Here is a 22057-nt window from a genome sequence, read left to right as displayed (position 1 = left end):
TTACCTGCCATTCGACCCAGATTACCCATGCCTCCATCACCAAAGCTTCCCAAGTTGTTCATTACGTCCATTCCACTGCTAAAACCAATGGGACCACTCATTCCTTTAGGCATGGAAAGAAAACGGTTTATAATTAAAAAGAAAAAAAGAACAGTGAAAGCTTTGCTTATAAGCAAGCAAAACTTACCTCCACTCATTCTGTTCATTCCCCTATAGGCTGGTCCATCTATTCCAATTCCTAAGACAAATGCAAGGGGTGTAGTGGTTAAATTTATCATATGCAATTTTCCTCTCTCATTTAAAATTATGTAAGAAACAAGTCTCATACCTCCAGCTGTCATGCTGCCCACTGCATTACTCATAGTCATTTGATTTGCAGCAATTGGTCGACCTCCAGGTCCAAGTCCCATTCCAATACCACCAAGCCCACCTGAATCCAACCAAAACAACAGGCGTGAAACCACTAACTAGTATATCATCACGCAAAGCACAAGTTCGATCATAATTATACTGTTGTGGCAAGCATCTAAACAGATGAGACTTTTTTGGTTTCATGTGTTGTACTTACGAGGCAATTGAGGCTTCTTGTCAACAGAACGCAAGTCATCATGTGGAACAGACCTATCATCCTTTATGAAAAGGAAGGAATTTGGTTAGGAAATGCAAACCTAAGATTCTCAGGTATGTATGCTGTTGTAATAACAAGACAAAAATCTTACCATTTTCACATGCATTGGTCTATCAAACAAAAGCTGTCCATTAAACATAGCTATAAACAAGTTAAGAAAACTAATAGGAAGAGAGTTCCGAATCTGAATAAAGGATTTCTTAGCTCTTTCTGGCATACTTAATTTCGAAGGATTATGCCAACTACAACCAGTAAGTGTGCAAACTGGAATGTAAACGTCAATTAACTTGTTTAAATTTAATACTGTGGAAGAACCAAAGTCTCTATATCTTGTCTATTAAAGCTATTATTTTCAGATTTTCTATTTAGTAGCTTTAAGTATGTAGTTCCATGTGCCTTATACCCATCATGCACAAGATCTTGGATCCACAACTCAGAAGCAAATGCAAAGGGAATTTTAAAAAAAACTGAAAATACCTTGGGACTCTCAGGATTAAAAACTGAAGTTCATTTTCATACAACAAAGTAATCGACAGTAACTAACAAAACAGCCAGCAGCAAAATAGAAATTGTCCAAATACTCCTGTGAGGGAATGCAATGATTCTGTAATCATGCAGTATACATCATAAGTGTAAAAAAATTGCTGCCTAGTTTGCACTGCGCTGCCATTAGCTTCACAAATAGCATCTTACTTCAAACTGTCATGTGATTTCCATGAAGTTGATGCATTCACACAGTAATTGTCCATTAAATTCAATGAAAGCCTTAGTAATTAATAGTACAGGTATTTTAATGCTATGACTTATGCTCCTAATATAATCATTAACCACAAAGTGAATAATTATAAAAACAGTAAGAGTTCATATCTTAATCTACTTGTGTGAAATGGTTTTTAAATGATCTCCTTCTCTATAAATCTAATTTATTTCCATACACCCAAGTGGACAAACTCATACACGGATTTGCTCCTTGTTTAATTCCCAAATTGTATTGTTGAAGATGACAAAAATTTGTCCTGGTGGATAACAGAGATAATGCTGTGTGCACTATGCAGTTAACTGCAGCATTGGCAGTAACCTTGTGAATAAATCAGAGCTCAATCATGTAGGAAAGTAAGTGAGACCCTGCTGCAGCATATCCTAAGTCTATTTTCACTCTATATGTTTGAATATCAAAATGACAACTGAAAACATTCCTTAAATTCCAGAGGTTTAAAGTCTTTAAAAAAAATACTGGTAAACCAAATTCCAAAGCTACAACTGTAAGTAAAAGGATACAAATAGCTTGAACGGCCTCAAGTGGCTGTTCGAATATCACAGTCCCGATTCCGCGGCTCTTGCCATCTTTGTCTTCTTTGATATCAGCACGTTTTACAGTCCCAGCCATGGAAAATACTTCTTTCAATTTCTTCCAACCCACTTTGAAGTCAAGCTACACAGAAACAGAATGGGAGTTCAAAACAGCATACTAATTTTTACTATTTCTTCTTAGTCTTCCAAGAAATGAAACACTTACATTAGCAACAAACACAGTTGGTAAAAGTCTTCCAGCCTGTAGCGCAGTGAGGACTTCAGGAGGTATATTTGGATTGTTGACAAGATTAGGCGGCAAATTAACAATTGGTGAACTAATATCCGGCCTGGATCCACCAGGGTACGAACCACCCCCAGCACGCTGCATAGCCCTGCGAGCATGCTCTCCATCAGCATCCTACACAAAATAAAAGCATCTGTCAAAACATTTTTTTGGAAGTTTAAATGCATATTCCAAGAAAAATTAGGCCAGCTCTGATGTTTCATCTGTGGTGCTAATGAACACTGACTTAGGGGTTACACAGACATAATCACTTTGTGGTGCCAAAATTCATTTCCACTATTCAATTGAAAAGACGGATGTTTGAAAGGTGGTCAGAATAATGAACCTATGAACAAAGGAAGCATAGAAATGACAAAATGGTAAGTTGGTGAAAATTTTGAAAGAAAATGGGTCAATGTTAGGCTCCACATTCCCCCCCCCCGCTTCAACACAGGTTGAATGGTATTAGCTATCGTTCTCCTCACAAAAAGGATAAATTCAATGGAATGCAGCAGTTGGGATCAAACAGTCTTAACCCACAAATCCAAATGCAATTCTATAATGGGTACAATGCAACAAAACAAATCAGCATGCTAATTTTCACTAATGCAGACTGAGTTTTTGCTATAAAAATTATATTTGGATATATTTTTCATGCTGTGCATAATCATATTGCACCATCTCTGAAATATTTGAATCCCTGATACATGTCCGCTATTTTTTTAAGATTTTAAAGATTACTTCTTCAGATAACTGCAAAGGTGATGTCAAATTTGTTTTCTTAACCAAATTCTAAGTCAAAGTAGGTGAGAATTTATTAAAATTTCAATAAAGCCTTGTGACTCTCTGTACATCTCACTCACAAATTATGCAATCTGTTGCCATGTCTAACTGCTTCTCAAGCACAAGGCCTCAAACCTGGCTGTGAACTATCTCAATTGAGGTCGAAAGTGATTAAGTACTGTATGTTCTTGACATTACTGTATAAAGAAAACAAATTTTAAGTTCTTTCCCCCATTTTCCCCAATGCTATTTAAATTGTTGCCATGTTTTATGATAGAGTCAAATCTGAATTTTCTTTAAGAACTGTCAAAGTAAATATATTATCAAAGTATATATGTGTTATAATATACTACCCTGAGATTCATTTTCTTGCAGGCATTTACAGTAAAATAAATACTATAGAATTTATGAAAAACTATACATAAATGAAGGTTGACAAATGACCAATGTGCAAAAGGAGACAAATTGTGCTGATAAAAAATAATACTACAAACAAGTTGTAGAGATTGAAAATCTCTGAAAAGATTTTACAGCTGATAAAGGCCCTAGAAAAGTCTCAAAATTATACGTCACGTAATATTTCTATCCATAGTTCATGTAAGTCGATGAAATGAGCATGGCAACCAAGTTTTGAAGTAGCAACCTAAATTCACAAAATGCTAGCAGAATTTCATTCTTTCCCCCACTCTCGAACATGAATGCAGTTCTCTCATTAAGGATTTCTTTTCTAATTTGTAAAGAATTTAAATGTTGGTACAAAATTTAGTTCACATAGAATGAGTGTTGTTCTTTTCACTCTCAGACTTTGTATTTAAATTGATAGCTTTAACACTCAAAATGATCTAGAAATATAACCTTCAAATTAACAATTGCTTAACCTTTTTTTGATTAAATCAAAGAATTTACCATGGTATTCAGAGTTCTATAAATTTAAATTATATATGTAATTACTGCAAATGAACAGATTAAAACTGATTTCTCTTGACATCCAAAAAGGCCAAAAGTATTTATTTTCATTGCTTGTTGCTCACTTCTATCATGTTATTCATCACAAATAAACAAGTTCCATACTGTAAAAATTCATTTGTGTTTTGGCTAAAGTGATTATTGGATTTTATTGACTATTTACCTACTCCAAAATAAAACATTTCTATATTTACCCTAGCAAGTGCATTAATAATTTTAACACCCAATAAGTCATCCTTCAATCTTTTGTACAAAAAAAGCCAATTGCTTATTAGATGTTCCTAGAGTCAAAACCTCTCTGATCTGGCAAAAACAAAGTAGTTACACAAACAATTTTTAAATTTGCCATGATGTTTGGAACTGCTCTTTAAAGCATAGCAACTTGGTCAGCATGCACCTTTCTAGTCTCAGAAAATCTGATGTTGTCCAAACCACCATTTCCCATGCCCTGTTCATCCATCATCACCTTTGTGCTCATTCTTCACTGGAAGTCAATTTGGACTATTTTATAACTTGCACCCTCAATTTCAAATCCTTCCAAGGATTTGGCCTTTAAGATCTCTAATCTTCGGCACTAAAGCCCACAAGGATCTCCAATACTCCAAAGCCAGCCTTAAGTTTCCCTAAATCTAAGTGCTGTACTACCGATGACCATATGTTCAGATGTTAAAGCTCCAAGTTTTTGAAATGGTACCTAACACCTTCCTATCTTTCTTTCCTCTTTCAAGTAATCCCTAAAACTCAATTCTTTGCTCAACTGCCCAAAATTTCTTAGTATCAAAATTTGATAAACAGTGAAGTATCTTTGCTGAGCACTGATTAAAAATGCTGTTTAAATACAAATGATTTGGCAAGAAATATTACTCACCTCTTTTATGGTGAGCGGTCTTCCACCAAGATCATATTTGTTCATAACATCCAAAGCCTTTGAAACTAAATCCTCTGATTTGAATTCCACAACACTGTAGATTTTAATCAGAAAATAGATTAAAAAGGGAGCATCGAAGAGATCACCAAATTAAACTTCTAATGGGATTCAATTCAAGTAATTTGCTTGCCTGATATACCATAGCACAACTTCTAGTTAGTCTGCAGCCTCCCCATTTTCAATTAAGCCACCGTTTACAATTCCAATTTACAAGTAAAAGATTTGACAGCAGTTACATAAATATATTAAGCCAGATTTCTTAAGATTATACAAGTAATATTCTGATCAACGGGCAAGAACAGTCAATATATTTTAATTGACAATACAGATTGAGCACCCCTTAACCAAAATTCCAAAATCTGAAAACCTCTGATATAAGAATTTTTTTTAAGCACCGACATGATGTCACAAACGAATTGATTCCACAAGGCGCTGACAAGATTCCCAGAGAAGTGACCTCACATATGTAATGGGCAGAAGTTAATGAAAAATAGAAAAACACTGTATAAAGCAAAAAATAAGAGATCTCGATTGTGTATTGAAAGAGTGGAATGCTCAGCATCAGAGTGAACAGATGCCACTTAATGGGGTATGCTGATTATGAAACAAGCAAAGATCTATCACGACAAACTGAAAATTGAAGCTAATTGTTTCGTGCATACAATTAAAAATACTATATAAAACTACTTCCTCCCCCAACGTAGTCGTTGCGGAATGGGCAGCAGCTTGAAATCGATGGCAGATATGAAGCCAGTACTGGTACCCGGTAATACAGATGGTCGGGGGAGGCAGTCATTCAACTCCAACAGTCTGTGTGGAGGACACAGTTCCACCATGCCAGACTGTGCTCAAACTGCGGACTGTTCATTCTGAGAGCTTTACATCAACTGTACACAAACTGTTCATGTGATGTAAATCAATTATGTCTTTAGACTTGGGCCCCGTCTCCAACATATTTCATTATATAGATGCAAATATTCGAAAATCCAAAGAAATATGAAATCTGAAACACTTCTGCCACCACCCCACCCCCCAACCACCCAAACATTTTGGATCAGTGTTGCTCAACCTGCACTATGTAAATGTATCAAACAGGTTTTCCAAATGTTAATGGATTTCATGTTTTTATGAATAGGATAAACATGAGTTTATATTATCAACAAAATAACAGTTGTATTCTTCACAGGATGCCTGGATGTTTACTACATTGTAACCTGTTGTAAAAATATAAATACTTGGCATCCAGAAGGCCAAATTCCCAGAATGTGTGACATTCACACTTGTCATGTTTAGACACTCAAGACCTTCATATTCAACAGCAGTCTCAGTGTAAATTATTGACTCACCGAGACCACTCGCTGGCCATTGGGATCATTTTAACTAGTTTTAATGAGTCAGATCCCACTCATATTGAACACCATAAATAGGTGTGAAGCTACACAATCAGAATTGATAGTGCATCCACCACTTTGAAAGCCAAGATAAAAGTGATCACCAAAACAATGAAATAGAATACCTAGAATTTAGCGAAAAGCTAAAGTGGTCAAATGCACAGTTCTACACTGTTGGTTTGGGAGAATACTTAGCACACCAGGAAACAAAAGTTAAATTTTAACTACACAACATCATGACAGCCAAACAATTGAACAGCAAGCTACTTACCCACAGCCCTGATTCAGATGACAAGTAATGAAAAATATGGGGGGAGGGGGAAAGAAAGAAAATATTTTAGCATATATGATTACTAGATGTTGCTTTTATTTTGTATCTAACTACATGTAGGAAAAAGGATTTTAAAAAATGATATTTTCCATAATACAGACTCTTGCTGCAACTACCTCCTATATTTTATGGTTACAGTTCTGTAAAAGCAATACATTACAACTTGTTTATAGTAACACCAGTCCAATCAATTAAGTGTAAATATCCACTGCAGGCCTCCAGATTAAACCACTCAACACAACCAAACTCCAGCATAAAGCTGAGTTGGCAATAAATACAAGGGCATCCTTGCTAACACCTTAAAATTTGAGCTACCTGTGCTAATCAGTAAGTAAAAATTAAAACTGCTGAGGACCTTATGAACCCCCAAGCAGATTTTTCCCACTTACCCTTGACTTTCCTTCAGCATCCTTAAAGAGTTCCACGTATACAACATCACCAACTACATGAGATATACAGAGGGGAAATACCAAAAACAATGCATTTAAAAGACCACACACTTACTTCACTGTTGCCACTTAAACAACACTACAGAGGAGCAACCCATTATTCACCAACAATCAACACCAGACCAGCACACCTCCTAATCATTACAATGCATAACAATTTAAAAAAAATGAAATCAACTTTTGCCCCAAAGATTTGTCACCTGCATCATCCGAATCAAATTCGAACAACATTTTCCATCATATAGCAGCAAATTAAACAGATTTGGCCTGTATGATATGGTTGGTGAACAAATAACAGACATTGTTACAACCATTTAATAAACAATCTGACATTGCTAAAGCAAGTTACATTTCCTGTCAATGCCAACATTGTGGCAGTCAAAATACACTGTTTTAAGGTGACAAAGCTTACAACCCTCGATGTGTTAAGTCACAAATACAGAAACACAATACTGCAATTAAAATGCTTATTGCACAACACACAAAAGCAATAATTCAGCCATATCATGGCATAAAATCCAAATCCAAATCCAAGACATTGAGCTTCACAATTGAACTGTGTGTCACCTTACAACAGATGCAGAAATCAAAGTTACAGACATTATTCTCAGCACAAATGCATTTTAAGCTCAGTTATTGGCTCAGTAATAAAGGCGTTCAAGAGAGAAACTTGGAACCAAAGTCCAACATAATTAAAAAGTCGAGAAAGGATGCAAAACAACTTCCTTTTTTCCCCTATGACATAAAGGCAAGCATCAGTCATTTTCCATATTTTCTCTTCCAGTTCCAATTTCCTTACACCAGAAAAAGCCCAGAAAGCCATTTGCACAATAAGGAAATTTCACTTCACTGTATTTATAAATTACAATGCTCAACTATCCCTTATAGGACTTCAATAATCATCGAGGCCTGAACTGAAACCAAAATGATACAATTGAATGCTGAACAAAACAAATCCTTATTTGGAAGGCCTTTATGCTGATGGTTTGTCTCTGTCATGCTTACACAGCTCTACTAATCAGTCTCAAGTTGCTCTTGGTCATTCAACCACTCTCAATAGGTTTCACAAAATATGCACTGATTTGAAATATTATAGTACTTATCCATAATAAAATGATTTAATTATTTACCACCCTACAGAGAAGTTCTTCTGTGCAGCAAGCTGTAACTAAGTCTTTTTATAACATTAGATCACCTACCTTGGATACAGAGTACAATATTTACAAATACCGCTCAACTTACAAAATAAGTTTTGAAACCATTATCATTCTGTAAGGGAAAATATCTTATGAGCTTTATGCCATGCTTTCTTTGATTAGGTGTTCAGTCAACAGCTGTATGCATTTAATTAACATGTGGTATATGCTTACAGTGCAAAGATGCAATTCAAAAATAAGGGCACAAATAGCTTTAAACAGTTGAAGGAAGAAATAAAAGGAAGCTTTCCTGAGTAGCTTAAATTTGCAAATTACTATTCACTTAAGCATCTGATTTCCAGAAATATCCATAACACAAATCTGAAAGATTGTTGTAAAATTAGCCATCGAATGAAGAAAATTATTGTATTCTTCTAAATGGAAACAAAGAAGCTGGTGGGGTTAGTGATCACAAGGAAGTTTAGACCAGGCTGTAGCAGACTATAAACTAGATAGAAAGCTGGGTAGAGCATGGGTAAATGGAATTAATACTGACAAGTGCAAGGTGATGCATACGGGATGTTGTAAGGAAAGAGTTAATTGTGATTTCTCCTTGGTACATACCATAAAAAAATGGTGTCACTGTTGAATAGTCCAGTGCACATCACCAAGATTAGATAATAAATAATGTTTTCCTCCTCACAGACTGGTTGTCTCTGTTTTCTTAAATTATGGGTCTGGACTGAAACTCATTCAGTGCTAAGGAGGTGCAACTGGTACCACCAAGGGATGGAAAAGTACTGGGGTGATAATTATGTTACACTTTGAAGGAGTCTTAAAGGGTATAAAAAAAAAGGGACAATTTTTGGACGGGGGGAAGTGTTTTGGTCTTAAACTAGGTCATGACCAGTGCAAGTGCTAACGTAGGGCGAAGTACGTTGAGAGGGTTAGTGGATGCCAAGTCAGTTACAGAGAGAAAACAGGCTGTGTGCAAGATTGTGAGATTTGTGGCTCAGACTGGACGTTGCAGAGATCGGCTTGTTTAGTGGATGATAAGTACTATTTTGATTTCTGTACTGCTACTACTGTAGGCTTGTGTTTTTCATTCTGTATTGCATTTCTGCTAGTTCTAATAAAGTGTTTTCTTGTGGCCTTAAGTACATATCCAGTATCCCGTTTGTTTGTGATTGTACATGCAAATACCCTGAGCTGAATGAGAAAAGAACACAATGAATTTTAAAATAATTTTTGTTACAGAAGTGAAATGCGGTGCTAAGGAACATTGATGAACAGATGAGTCTTGGGTTCTGGTCCACAGCTCCCTGAAAGATAGGGTGGTGAAGACACTTGGCACATTTGCCTTCATAGACCAGAGAATATAGAAGTACTGTTGTTATTTATTTTTTTTTATTTAGAAATACAACAATGTAATAGGCCCTTCAACCAAATGAGCCCACACTACCCAAATTATATCCATGTGAACGATTAATCTCCTAATCTGTTTACCTTCGGCACATGAGAGGAAACCACCATACCCTGAGGAAATCCTTGACGTCACAGGGAGAATGCATAAACTCCTAACAGTTGAACCTGGGTCGCTGGCACTGTACTAGTGTTACACTAACATGCCACCCCCAAAACGCTGGTGAGATGGCACTTGTCACAGTGCAGAATTTAGGGCACCATACTATAGGAAGTATGTGGTTGTACCAGAGTGATTGGATTGGCTGGATTTGTTCTTCCCTGAGAGGGGAAAGCTGATGGGTGAATGTAAAATTTTAAGAAGCTTAGGGTAGACAGAATCTTTTTCTCGTGATAGGGAAAACATGAGGGCAGAGTTTAAAGGTGAGAGGAGGTTTAAAGGGGGTTTGAGAGGAAAATATTCTTCTTTACATAAAGATGGATATCTGGAAGGCACAACTAAACACAGTAGTGGAACTAGACACACATGCTATATTTGAGGCATTTAGACAAGCACAAAGCGTAGGATACAGTCCTAATATAGGCAGATGCAGATTGCCATAGACATGATGGGCCAAAGCCCTCATGTTTGTGCCATATAAATGCAGCACTCAAGAACTTGAAATTTGATACAGATATCAGCAACATGGGTAGAAAGACCAAGTAGCTTTTGCTGGCAAGAACTACTATAAGGGTGCATGAAGTATAGAAGGGATACTGGAATCAGTATAAATGCTTACCATGAAATTATGAAAAAAGCCATCATAGAACATTGAGTAATACACCCTTTGTGCTTCCATGATGCCAGTTTAAACTGTACATCTACCTGCACGTAGCCTACAGTGCCTTAAAAAAGCATTCAGCCCCCAATCCTTTGTTCACGTAAATGAGAATTACAACCAGGGATTTTAATCAATTTTAACTGAGAATTTTTATCTGTGAATCACAGGTTCTTTTTCACAGTACATCCCCAAAACAGGGAAAAGTACAAAATATGAAAAATTTAAAATTAAAAAACTGAAATGTCAGCAGTTCAAATGTACTCATCCCCTTTTGCTCAGTACTTAGTTGAACCATCTTTCGCAGCTATTTCAGCTAGTAGTCTTTTTTGAATACGCCCCTATTAGCTTTACACAACGTGATAGGGCAAGATTTGCCCATTAATCCTTGCAAAATTGCTCAAGGTGTGCCAGGTTAGTGTTAGGGTGCGGCAGTGGACAGGAATCTTGAGGTCTTGCCAGAGATGATCAATTGCATTAATGTCAGGACTCTGGATGGGCCACTCAAGGAGAAAATTTTTCTTCATATGAAGCCACACTATGATTGCTCTAGCAGTGTGCTTTGGGTCATTGTCCTGCTGAAAGACAAACTTCCTCTCTAGTTTAAGCTTTCTGGTGGAGGCTAGCAAGTTTTTATCTAGGATCTCTTTCATATGTCCATCAATCCTGACCAGATTTCCAGTCCTTGCTGCTGAAAAGCATCCTCAAAGCATGATGCTACCTCCACCATTCTTTACAGTAAGGCTGATGCGCAGCATTAGATTTACACCACATGTACTGCTTAGTGTTGAGGCCAAAAGTTCCATTTACTCTCACCCAACCACAAGCCCTTCTTCCACATCTTTACAGTATCTTCTTAAATTACTGGACATGGATATACTTTTTATTTAGCTTTATCCTCCTCCATGAATACTCCTTTTTTGTGCAAGGCCTTAGAGATTATGAAGCCATAAACTTCATTTCCAGTTGCAGACACTGACTTCTGCAGCCCATTCAGAATGACTGCTCGTGTCAAAGTGCCTCTCTTTCAAGTGCCATTCTTCTCTGATGACTAAGTTTAGATGGGCAGCCCGATCCAGGCAGTGTGTCTGTGGTTTCATACTTTATCCACTTTTTCAGTGGACTGCACTGAGCTCTGAGGTACATTCCGTGCTTTGAGATGGTTTTGTATCCTTCCCCAGATCTGTGCCTCTCTATTATAATTTCCCTGACTTGTCGTGAATGTTTTGTCTTCATTTTGATTTGATCAGTTGAAAATCTACCACACTGCTGGACCTTACAGAGAGAGGGAATATTTATCCTTATGACTTCATTGAAAACAAGTGATCCTCCAATTTGTTAATCAACAAATTGGGTGAGTTGGTAGATAATATATAGTATTACATCTGTGGAAAGTTAAGAGTCATCATCATCATCATCAGGTGCCATGCCCAGTTTGAGCTTTGACTGCCATGGCCCACACACACCTGTTTTGGGTCAAGTGCATCAATTCATTGGTATTCATTTCCAGTTCTCTGGCTGCTATCTCCATCATCATTTGTCTGTCTTCCTCTTGCTTTCTTCCTTTCAATCTTTCCCATAATTACTGTGCATTCTAACTCCTCTTTCCTAATCACATGTCCAATGAAGTTATGTTGCCTTTTCATGATCTCATATATTTCTCTTTTAGTGTTTGCTCTGTCATGACATCGTCATTAGATATTCGTTTCGTCCATACTATTCTTTGCATCCTCCTCAAAAACCACTGCTGCTACAATTCGTTTCCTCATGCTACTAGATATTGTCCAACATTCTGAGCCACATAACTGGATAAACGTAACATTTCAGTACTCTGAGGCGGGATGTCATGCCTAGTTTAGTGTTGGTCAGCATACACTTCATTCTCATAAAGGTGTCTTTTGCCATCCCTATTCTTCTTTTGATGTCCATGTCACACCTGCCATCTGATGTCACCCAGCTTCCTAAGTAGCAAAAGTTCTGTACTTGTTTTATATCTTCCCCATTTATTCTCAGCCTGCAGATAGGATTCTCCTTCTTTCTGGATATCACCATACATTCTGTCTTTTTGCAATTGATAGACCGACCCATTTTTGCATTTTCTTCAACAACTATATCAATTAAGTTTTGTAGTTCTTCCTCAGTACTTGCAATTAACAGTATCATCTACATATCTGAAACTATTGATGTTTTCACTGCCAACTTTGATTCCCAAGATGTCTCTTTATTTTTTGTAATAGTTTCACTGTACACATTAAATAAATCAGGGGAGAAAACACAACTTCATCTAATGCCACACTTGATTTTCGTAAACTGACTCACATCTCCATCTATCCTTACAGCGCCAGTTTGCTCCCAGTACAGATTTCTGATTAGGCGGAGGCCTCTTGAATCTGGATCTAAAGTTTTCTGTAATATTTCTAATAACCTATTGTGCTTCACTTTATCAAATGCTTTTGTGTAGTCGATAAAACAAACAAATCTTTTTGCACTTGAATAGCTCGTTCTGATAGTATCTTTAACATCAATATTGCATTTCTTGTACCTTTGTCTTTCACAAAACCTCATTGTTCTTTACCTATTTCAGCTTGTATCTTACTTTTAGCTCTTGTCATCAAAATTCCTAGAAGTATCTTGGTGATATAACTCATTAAACTTATGGTCCTATGTAATTCACATTCTATTGCTCCAGGTTTCTTAGGAAGAGTGATAAATACTGATTTTTTTCATCCCTTCTGGTATTATTCCAGTCTCATAAATGTCATTGATTAAATCAGTAAGTTTTTCAATTCCATAATCTTCAAGGGCGATAATTTGTTCTATTACTAATTCATCAGGATCTGCTGCCTTTCCGTTCCTCGTCTTATTTACAGTAGTAGTTACAAAAGGGATTAACACTTTTTCAGCCTCACAATTTTAGTTTTTAATTTTTAGTAAAGCATTGACAGATTTTGGAATTTTTCTTTTGATTAGGCATGATGAACAATGTTTTGTAGATTAGTTCAAAAACCCTAATTTAATATATTTTAAATTTAGAAAATGAGACAGTAAAATGTGAAAATGGTTGTGGGGGCTGAATACTTTTTCAGGACACTGTATATCCCTCAATTCCCTGCCCATTTATGTATCTGACTAAATGCCTCTTAAACATGGCTATCATATCTGAAGCAAAGTGGATTCCAAAGGAGGTATTGGAAAATGAAAATAAAGAAATGTGTGAAGAGTTTTTCAGAAATATTTACAGTAGACAAGCATACCACAACTTGAACACTTAATAACTACAACTTGAACACTCAATAGTGAAGTGGGAACAGAAGCTTGAAGGAAACTATGAGCAAATTACAGCACCAAAATTTGGAAAAACCGAGACAAATTCCATTGTGGAATTTTACAAGAAATAACTTAAACAGAGATCGGCAATTTGCCTATTGCCACAATAGACCTACAGCAGATGCAATCTCACTGACTCTCCACTTGGCCCTGAATCACCAGGACAATAGCAGCACCCATGTCAGGCTACTGTTTACCAATTATAGTTCAGCATTCAACACCATCATACCCTCACTACTAATCAACAAGCTCCAAAACTTGGGCCTCTGTATCTCTATCTGCAACTAGATCCTTGACTTTCTCTTTGAGAAACCAGTTAGTGCAGACTAAATATGACATCTCCTCGCTGACAATTAACACCAGTGCAACTCAAGGACGTCTGCTTAGCCCACTGCTCTGCTCTCTCTACACCCATAACTTTGTGGATTGGTACAGCTCAAATGCTATCCACAAATTTGCCAATGACACATTCATAGTTGGCAGAATTTCAGATGGTGTCAAAGAGCCTTACAGGAGTGAGATAACTCAATTGGTTGAGTCATGTCAAAATAATGACTTTGCACTCAACAGCAGTAAGACCAAGACATTAATTGTGGACTTCAAGAGGGGAGTCAAGGGAAACACATTGGTCCTCATCGACAGATCAACATTGGAATGGGTGAGTAGTTTCAAGTTCCTGGGTGTCAACATCTCTGAAGATCCATTCTGTGCCCAACATATTGAAGCAATTACGAAGTCAGCACGATAGAGGCTATATTTCATTAGGAGTTGGAGGAAACTTGGGATGTCTCCAAGGACTCTCATAATAAATTTCTACAGGTGTACTGTGGAGAACATTCCAATTTGTTGCATCATTATTATAGTGGCCGCTCTACAGAATCGGAAAAGGATGTGGTGAGTTGCAAACTCACCCAGTTATATCACAGGCACTAACCTCCCCAGCAGCGAGGACATCATCAAAAGGCAATGCCTCAAAATGGCAGTATTGTCACTAAGGACCCCCATCACCCAGAACATGCCCTCTTCTCATCGCTACCATCAAGTTGGACAAACAAGACCCTGAAAACAAACACTCCAAATTTTAGGAACAACAACTTCCCCACTACCATCGAATTTACAAATGGACAATAAACCCATATACACTACCTCACTTTTTCTCCTTTGTTTTGCTCTTTTTGCATTATCTATTTAATATATATTTCTTGTAATTTTTAGATTTTTTAATTCTGTAATGCAATGTACTGCTGTCACAAACAACATATTTCACTATATATGCGATATTAAATCTGATTCGGATGGTAGCTAGCAGCACCATCCATACCCCTCCACCCAAAAATCATTTTGCTAACCTCTTTCATGAGAGACAGTCTGCTAAAGTTGATGAAATCATAAACAATCAAATTGGCAAAGCTTCACTGAAGGTTAGAATGATGTGTGGAACTTATTACCCTAGCTGATGAAAGCTCTAAAAATTAAATCTTACTATGTCAAAAATCTCACATATTGCAGATAATGAAGGTGGAATTAAGAAAATGACTAGGATTTTTCTGTAAATCTTCTGTTCCCAAGATGGCCAGAGTCAGCCACTTACCCCCAAAAACCATTCTATTTCACTGGAAGCCATCACCATGAAGAACCAGTTATAGGCACACCAAACAGCACTGTAGAGGTTGTTTCAGTGCAATATCAAGACTCAGCATACAGATTTCTCAGTCTGTGAGCTGGGAAGCCTGTAGAAGTTTGTGCAGTTGTGCTTAGGTCTGTGAGACGTCACCTGGGACATTAAAAGCTACACCAACGGTCAACTCTGCCTAACCTGACTATAAGAAGAACCAGAATAGGTCACCCAAGTTTCCCCCTCCACTTTTCAATAGGATCATAACTGTCATAGTCAGTTTATAGTGATGGGATGAGAAGACTTTGTCTCTAATAAAACACTGACCATTAAACATAAATTCAAAGGGACAGAAATAATGCTAAAGCTATACTGGTGCTATGCACCACAACTTAAATGCTGGAGAAACTCAGCAGTCCAGGCAGCATCTATGGAAAACAATAAACAGTCGAAGGATCAGGCCGAGACCCTTCATCAGGACTGATTTGTATGTGTTGCTTTGGATCTCCAGCATCTGCAGATTTTCTCATGTTTATGAATATAACAGCCTTGGAGGAAGTGCAAGTGGTTGACCAAAATTGTACCCAAATTCCAAATTGCACAAATTAGCATTAAATTCCATAGAACTGAAAAATAATTGAAAACAAAATTCATGTGGTAGAATGAGAGGGGGATATAATTACTGCTTTTACCCTAAACCAAGCTGCTGGAACAACTGTATGCTACCCATATTTTCCATTTCCATTACTGCTAATTTTTTGCATGTTTATTATTCCAATGATAACTGCACTTCAAAACTTAGCTAGATAGAATTTTGGAAAATATGTGGTGTAGCAGACATACATGTCTAATTTCATTCTCATGAGCGAAGTTACATTTTGGGGCTTCTGTGACTATCAAATCTGTAATGTTCTGCTACCTTATATATAGTTCACTTTAAAGAGGTCATACTTAACAGTGTCAATGACTAAGAACTGATCTCATCCAATCCATCAGATCCATTATACAAGTAATCAGGAAGGATTTTAATAATTTCACTTGAATCTAATTTTCATTTCATTAAGAATATTTAAATCCAAATTACACACAGTTGCTTGTTGAAAAATATGAGAAAGAGCCTAAATTTGAGAAACTAATGGTCTGAAAAATAGAAATAAGAGTTAAAATATCCTAGGTCTCAGCATTCTGACTACCTGCAAAATGCTAACTTCTCTGAGAGAGGGCAAAAGCAACTGAGAAATATTATAGCCTCTATTAGCAAACTTCTCTACCATAACGTATCAAGCCTATCCAAAATTTAATCAACAGTAATGTGTCAATTTTGATTACTACTCCAGAAAAAGATGTTAGGACTTCTTTTGCTACTATTTTTCTTTGAACTTCTAATGTAATCTATACGCCAATGTCCCCTGCCACATTCCCACTCAAAAAAAAGCTGTCTTTTAGAAACTTCACAGCATAAACTGAGGTTGAAGCTACAACTTCAATCCCTTGGATATAATTACAATGATCTTAGCTTCAATTTCCAAATTAGCTGACATTTCAATAATTATCTCAAAAATCAACTTGAATTACAAAAGCTCAAGGAGCTTACTTTTCAATTCCACCAGACACACAAATGTCTTATGCTGCAGCCTTTGTTGATATCAGGCAAGAATAGCTGTTTACTGAAGTCTAGGTTTCTGAGTCTAAGTATCAAAGAATCAGTGACAAACTTTAGGTTGGACTATATTAAGAATACAGCTCATAAAGAGTCAATGTATTCCTGCTTGTGCAGTACAGGATATCCGAACAATCAATGCACATAAAGCAAGCATATGGAGCTCTTAAAACAGCTTTTCTCATTTCTCCCCACTATAGGACAACAATTTCTATTTTATGTACATTAGATCTTACTGCTACAACTAACTACAAAAAAATCACCTGTTTCAGAGGAAAAGATCAGTTTTCTGATGTTTTGTGAAGTTGCCTTTGAAACTGCTATGTTACATGGCCTAATTCTATGGTTTCACTACCACTGTTTATTAACATCTATATAGTGTATATTACTTTAATTTTAGCTTTTCAAGTAGTTTGCAGTTATTAGTAATCAGTAAACTAAAACAAGCAGAACCCCAATGTCTTTAAGATATTAATAACTGAAATACATAGTTATTCATATGAAAATTTATCCATAAGTTACCTTTATCTCGCATGAGGTCTTTAATCACTTGCCACTTTTTATCATAAGGAATGTTGCTAATAAAAACTCGGTTACGGTTATAAGCTTTCTTGTCACCATTTGTCGTCTTATCTTTTGAGTATGGATGAAATCTGTTGGACTTCTTATTTATTACAGGCTTGTCCTTCAAACTTGATGTTTCCTCTTTTGAAGACTCATCTTCTTCACTACATGTTAAAGAAAAATGCATCAGCACACAAGATACTCAAATGTTGTCAAAAGTCACCTTTCTTCAAATTATCAACCCAATAATGAACAAGTTTTAATGGGAATTAAGTGAGGTAACAAGAGAGTTTTATGTTAAACTTTGCTTCAAAAATGTCTATACACGAGTATCCATTTTCCAGAAGCCAAATGGCTGTGCATTTATAACTACCTGTAATCAATGATTCTTTTACTCCTATTCTTAATTCTGTCAAAGGGTCCTGGACCAGCAAAGGTAACAGGTTCCCCTTTCACAGATGCTGCCTAACCTTCTGAATTTTCAAGCACATCTTGTTTTCATTTAATTACCCCCTGCTTGCACCCAGATTTTCAATACCAAGCAAATTGGGAAACAATACCAAGCAAGTTGCAGAACTTTGGGCTGACAGGTCTCCAGAGTCCTTGTGGTCTTAAAATACTAGACTAGACTATCTCAGATAAAGGAAATAGCAAGCCTAATTCCACACTGTTCATTCTGCCATTGACGAGGCACAGGATAAGAACACAGCCAATAGGAGAAAAAAACAGAACTAAACTAAAGAAAGCATCACACACAAAATGCTGGAGGAACTCAACAGGCCAGACAACATTAATGGAAAAGAGTAACAGTCGACATTTTGGGCCAAGACCCTTCATCGGGACTGGGGGGAAAAAAGATGAGAACTCAAAAGGTGGGAGAAGGGAAGGAAGAAGTACAAGGTGATAGGTGTTAGGTAAAACCAGGATAGGGGGAGGGGTGAAGTAAAGAGTTGGGAAGTTGATTGGTTAAAGAGATAAAGGAATGTAGAAGGGGGAGCCTGATAGGAGAGGAGAGAAGACCATGGAAAGGGGGAAGAGATGGGAGATAAGGTGAGAGAGGGAAACAGGAATAGGGGAATGATGAAGGAGGGGAGGAATTATCAAAGGTTCGAGAAATCAATGTTCATGCCATCAGGTTGGAGGCTACCCAGACGGAATACAAGGTGGTGCTCCTCCAACCTGGGTGTAGCCTCTAAATTAAACTTCTTGTTACACATGGCGTAAGCAGTTTTATTACATCACTGACCAACAATTAGCAAAATGACTGGTCCACAAGCATTTTGCCTTTTATTAGACCAAAAAAATGTGAATATTTTATAAGCATGTGATATACTTGGTTATAAAGGATTACTGGACTTGGAAGTTCAGGAGAAAATCAGCTGTCACTTAATCTGAGCCAAACATCTGTCACTGAGAAAATATTATAAACTCTTACATTGCACTTTCAAAAATTCCAGTAAATCAAGCAAGGTCAGCATAGTTTTGTGCAAGTAAAATCATGATTGAACAACTCATTGCAGATCTTTTGCAAAAACAACATACTGCCGATAACAAAGAACTGGTGGATTCATCACATTTCCAAAAACCGTTTGACAAGGTGCTCATCTAAAATTTCTTAGGGATAATAAACAGTCATCGGGCAGAGAGTAACAAAATGGCCGAGTTATAAGGTTGATTGATAACATATTTTTTTGTTTCCCATTAGCAAGTTGGAATGAATATTATTCCCCAGGGACCACTGCTGGGGCCTCAACTTTTCATAATGAAAAAACCAAGCTAAGTTAAAGATACACAAAAAAGTAAGTTGTCAAGAGAATGTAAGAAGGGTTTAGTGAGTGAGCAAAGATTTGACAAATGGAAGACACTATTAGAAAATATTCTTTTTTGGCAGGAGGAATATATATTTTTAAAACTATTTAAAGGCTGGTAATCAGAATATCGCAACCAAACAACGCAGCAGGCCAGACAGGATCCATAGGAAGAAGTACAGTTGACGTTTCAGGCCAAGACCCTTCGTCTCGGCCCGAAATGTCGACTGTACTTATTCCTATGGATGCTGTCTGGCCTCCACCAGCATTTTGTGTGTGTTGCTTGAATTTCCAGCATCTAAAGATTTCCTCGTGTTTGCATTAAAAAAAATCAACATTGTTATAGCTGGGAGATTTTAAGTCGTATGCTTAACTTAGAAAGAGCATTTATGTAATATCTAAATTAGTATACAGTATTAGTCTCACTTAAGAAAGATGTTAACATGTTTGAAACAACTCGAGAGAACTTCAACAATACCCGCTATGGATGAAAGATCACTAAGAAAAATGTTGGATAAGCAATGCTTATATCAACTGAAAGAGCAAAAGATTCCTACATAAAATCCTGAGAAGTCTTCACAGGGTGGATGTGATGAGGACATTTTCTCTTTGAGGAGAATCTACAAATAGGGGTTGCTGTTTAAAAATAAATGGTTGCCCATTTAAAACAGACGAGAACTCATTGTCCTTCCAAAGGGCCCAAGTCTCTGAAATTCATCCTCAAAACAGTGAATATTTTTAAGACAGAGACAGGTAGATTCTTGATTAGCGGGTCGGCAGAATATTAACAACGTTAGGCTGGAATATCAACTCGAGATTACAATCAAATCAACCGTGGTCTATTAAGGCGCTGAAATTCAAATTCTGCAGATGAAAAGCAGAATATTTCTTGAATAATACAGAAATTTGCTGGGTGTTACTTCATTAAAATTGTATTTTCAAGTTCTCAGGATTGCATTTGCTAATTGAAAAATACCTAAAAGTCACATTCATCACTGGAGAGTAAATAAATGCAGACACAGCATTTAGCTTTCTGGTGTTTTGCAAACTGCCCTTACACTTTGGTAATAAATTGTATCTCTTCCATACACTACAACTAAGCATATTCCCTTTACTGTTGTGATGTACTCAAGCAAACACAGATTGAATACTGTTTTTCCAATTGTAAACAGCTTACACAATTATAAGTGGGCAACTTTGTCAGCCATTTAGTGGCATAATTACTGCGATATTCCTCAGTAACAAACGTGAGATTAAAATAATTGACCAAAAATCAAAAAAAACAAAAAGTGGGATCATGGGTGTGTATTGTTCGATACACGATGAGTATTCCCATAATTAACCAGCCTTTAACATTGCCAAAATCCAAGTCTTGGGAGTCTTTTTTAAACGTTGAATCTCTCAATAAATAACACTGCAAAAACAAGGGCACCCTGAACAATCAGGAGCAAGGTGTCCAGCATTTTCTATTTCATTCACGTTTAAATACGCTATCTGGAGGCAAAACAATAACAGAAGAAAAACGCCAATGCAACACACACAAAATGCTGGAGTTAATCAGACGTTTCTTCTTCAAAGAGAAGTCTCGGCCCGAAGCATCAACAGCTTTATTCCACTCCATAGATGCTGACTGACCTGCTGAGTTCCTCCAGCATTTCGTGTGCGTGTATGTTACTTTGAATTTCCAGCATTTACAGAATTTTTCGTGTTTAGAAAAATGCAAATACGGTTTGGCTGTAACGGGGCTCATGAAAGAAAAATCGTGGAGTCAAGATCTAAGGGTTTTTTGACAGCATATTGCAACAGAATTTGTATCAAGAACATACGACAGAGTGAATTATCAAATCGCAAAGAGCAAAAGGTGAAAACGTCGGCTGTTAAGCCAGCAGTGAACTTTGGGCCTCCAACAAAACAGTTCCGATGGGGAGGGATGAGCGAAGGCGTGCCCCATTTCAGCACAAAAGGATGGACACCTTCGGTCAGAGGTTGGGGGGAGTGGGGGCTCGTCTGCAGGCCGCGCGTCGCCATTGAAACACCTCAGCTGGGACTTCATTACGTTTTATCTGGCGTCTCGCTCTCTTCATGCTGGGTATCTTCGACGTGCTGGATCTCCTGCGGGTCTTCTTTGATCTCCTCCATCATGTTTTCCTCCGGACGGAGCCGAAAACTCTCCGAAACGACACGCCGTCCAGTCCAGCCCCGAGCACTCCGCGAAGCGATGCGCAAATCCCGCCCTCCACCGGTGCACGCAATATCGCGAGACTTGCCCCGCTCGCAACGTGTCTGCTTTTTCAGCTCAGTCAGTGCTCTGGTTCACCGTGGGCTTCTGTGCATGTTCTTCACACACGGCACTTCCATTTTTTACTTTACTAAAGTAAACTAAAATCATGTCAGTATACTAAAATCTTGATATAATCATACGCAAAAGTACTGGGTTCTGAGCTGTGGTGGCATTTACGCATGGTAAATCACAAACAATGACTTGGAAACAGGTGTCTGTGCATCTCCCTTCCAAGACTGCTTTACAGATAATAATTTATTTTTGAACTACAGGAATGACAACAATCAATCAGTGCAAGATTCAGAAAACTTAACAGGCCACCTCTTGCACTACCATGGATTCAATTGTTCAACTTAATGTATACACCTTGAAAT

General features: G+C 37.3%; 1 protein-coding gene across 1 annotated transcript in view; it reads right to left on the bottom strand.

Moving 5' to 3' along the window:
* Positions 1 to 21625, bottom strand: part of myef2 (myelin expression factor 2) — a 30335-nt gene extending 8710 nt beyond the window's left edge. The window contains exons 1-12 of the mRNA XM_072278173.1: positions 21459 to 21625; positions 17553 to 17758; positions 6993 to 7045; positions 6544 to 6551; positions 4822 to 4915; positions 2145 to 2339; positions 1907 to 2060; positions 720 to 769; positions 569 to 629; positions 329 to 430; positions 188 to 238; positions 5 to 103 (exon numbers count right to left, since the gene is read on the bottom strand). Coding sequence (XP_072134274.1) covers positions 5 to 103; positions 188 to 238; positions 329 to 430; positions 569 to 629; positions 720 to 769; positions 1907 to 2060; positions 2145 to 2339; positions 4822 to 4915; positions 6544 to 6551; positions 6993 to 7045; positions 17553 to 17758; positions 21459 to 21544 — 1159 coding nt within the window. The 5' untranslated portion in view covers positions 21545 to 21625. The remainder of the gene's footprint in view (positions 1 to 4; positions 104 to 187; positions 239 to 328; positions 431 to 568; positions 630 to 719; positions 770 to 1906; positions 2061 to 2144; positions 2340 to 4821; positions 4916 to 6543; positions 6552 to 6992; positions 7046 to 17552; positions 17759 to 21458) is intronic.
* Positions 21626 to 22057: the final 432 nt, after the last annotated feature.

Source organism: Mobula birostris, chromosome 14 (assembly GCF_030028105.1).
Source record: "Mobula birostris isolate sMobBir1 chromosome 14, sMobBir1.hap1, whole genome shotgun sequence".
Taxonomy (NCBI): domain Eukaryota; kingdom Metazoa; phylum Chordata; class Chondrichthyes; order Myliobatiformes; family Myliobatidae; genus Mobula; species Mobula birostris.
This window is presented reverse-complemented; position numbering and strand designations above follow the sequence as displayed.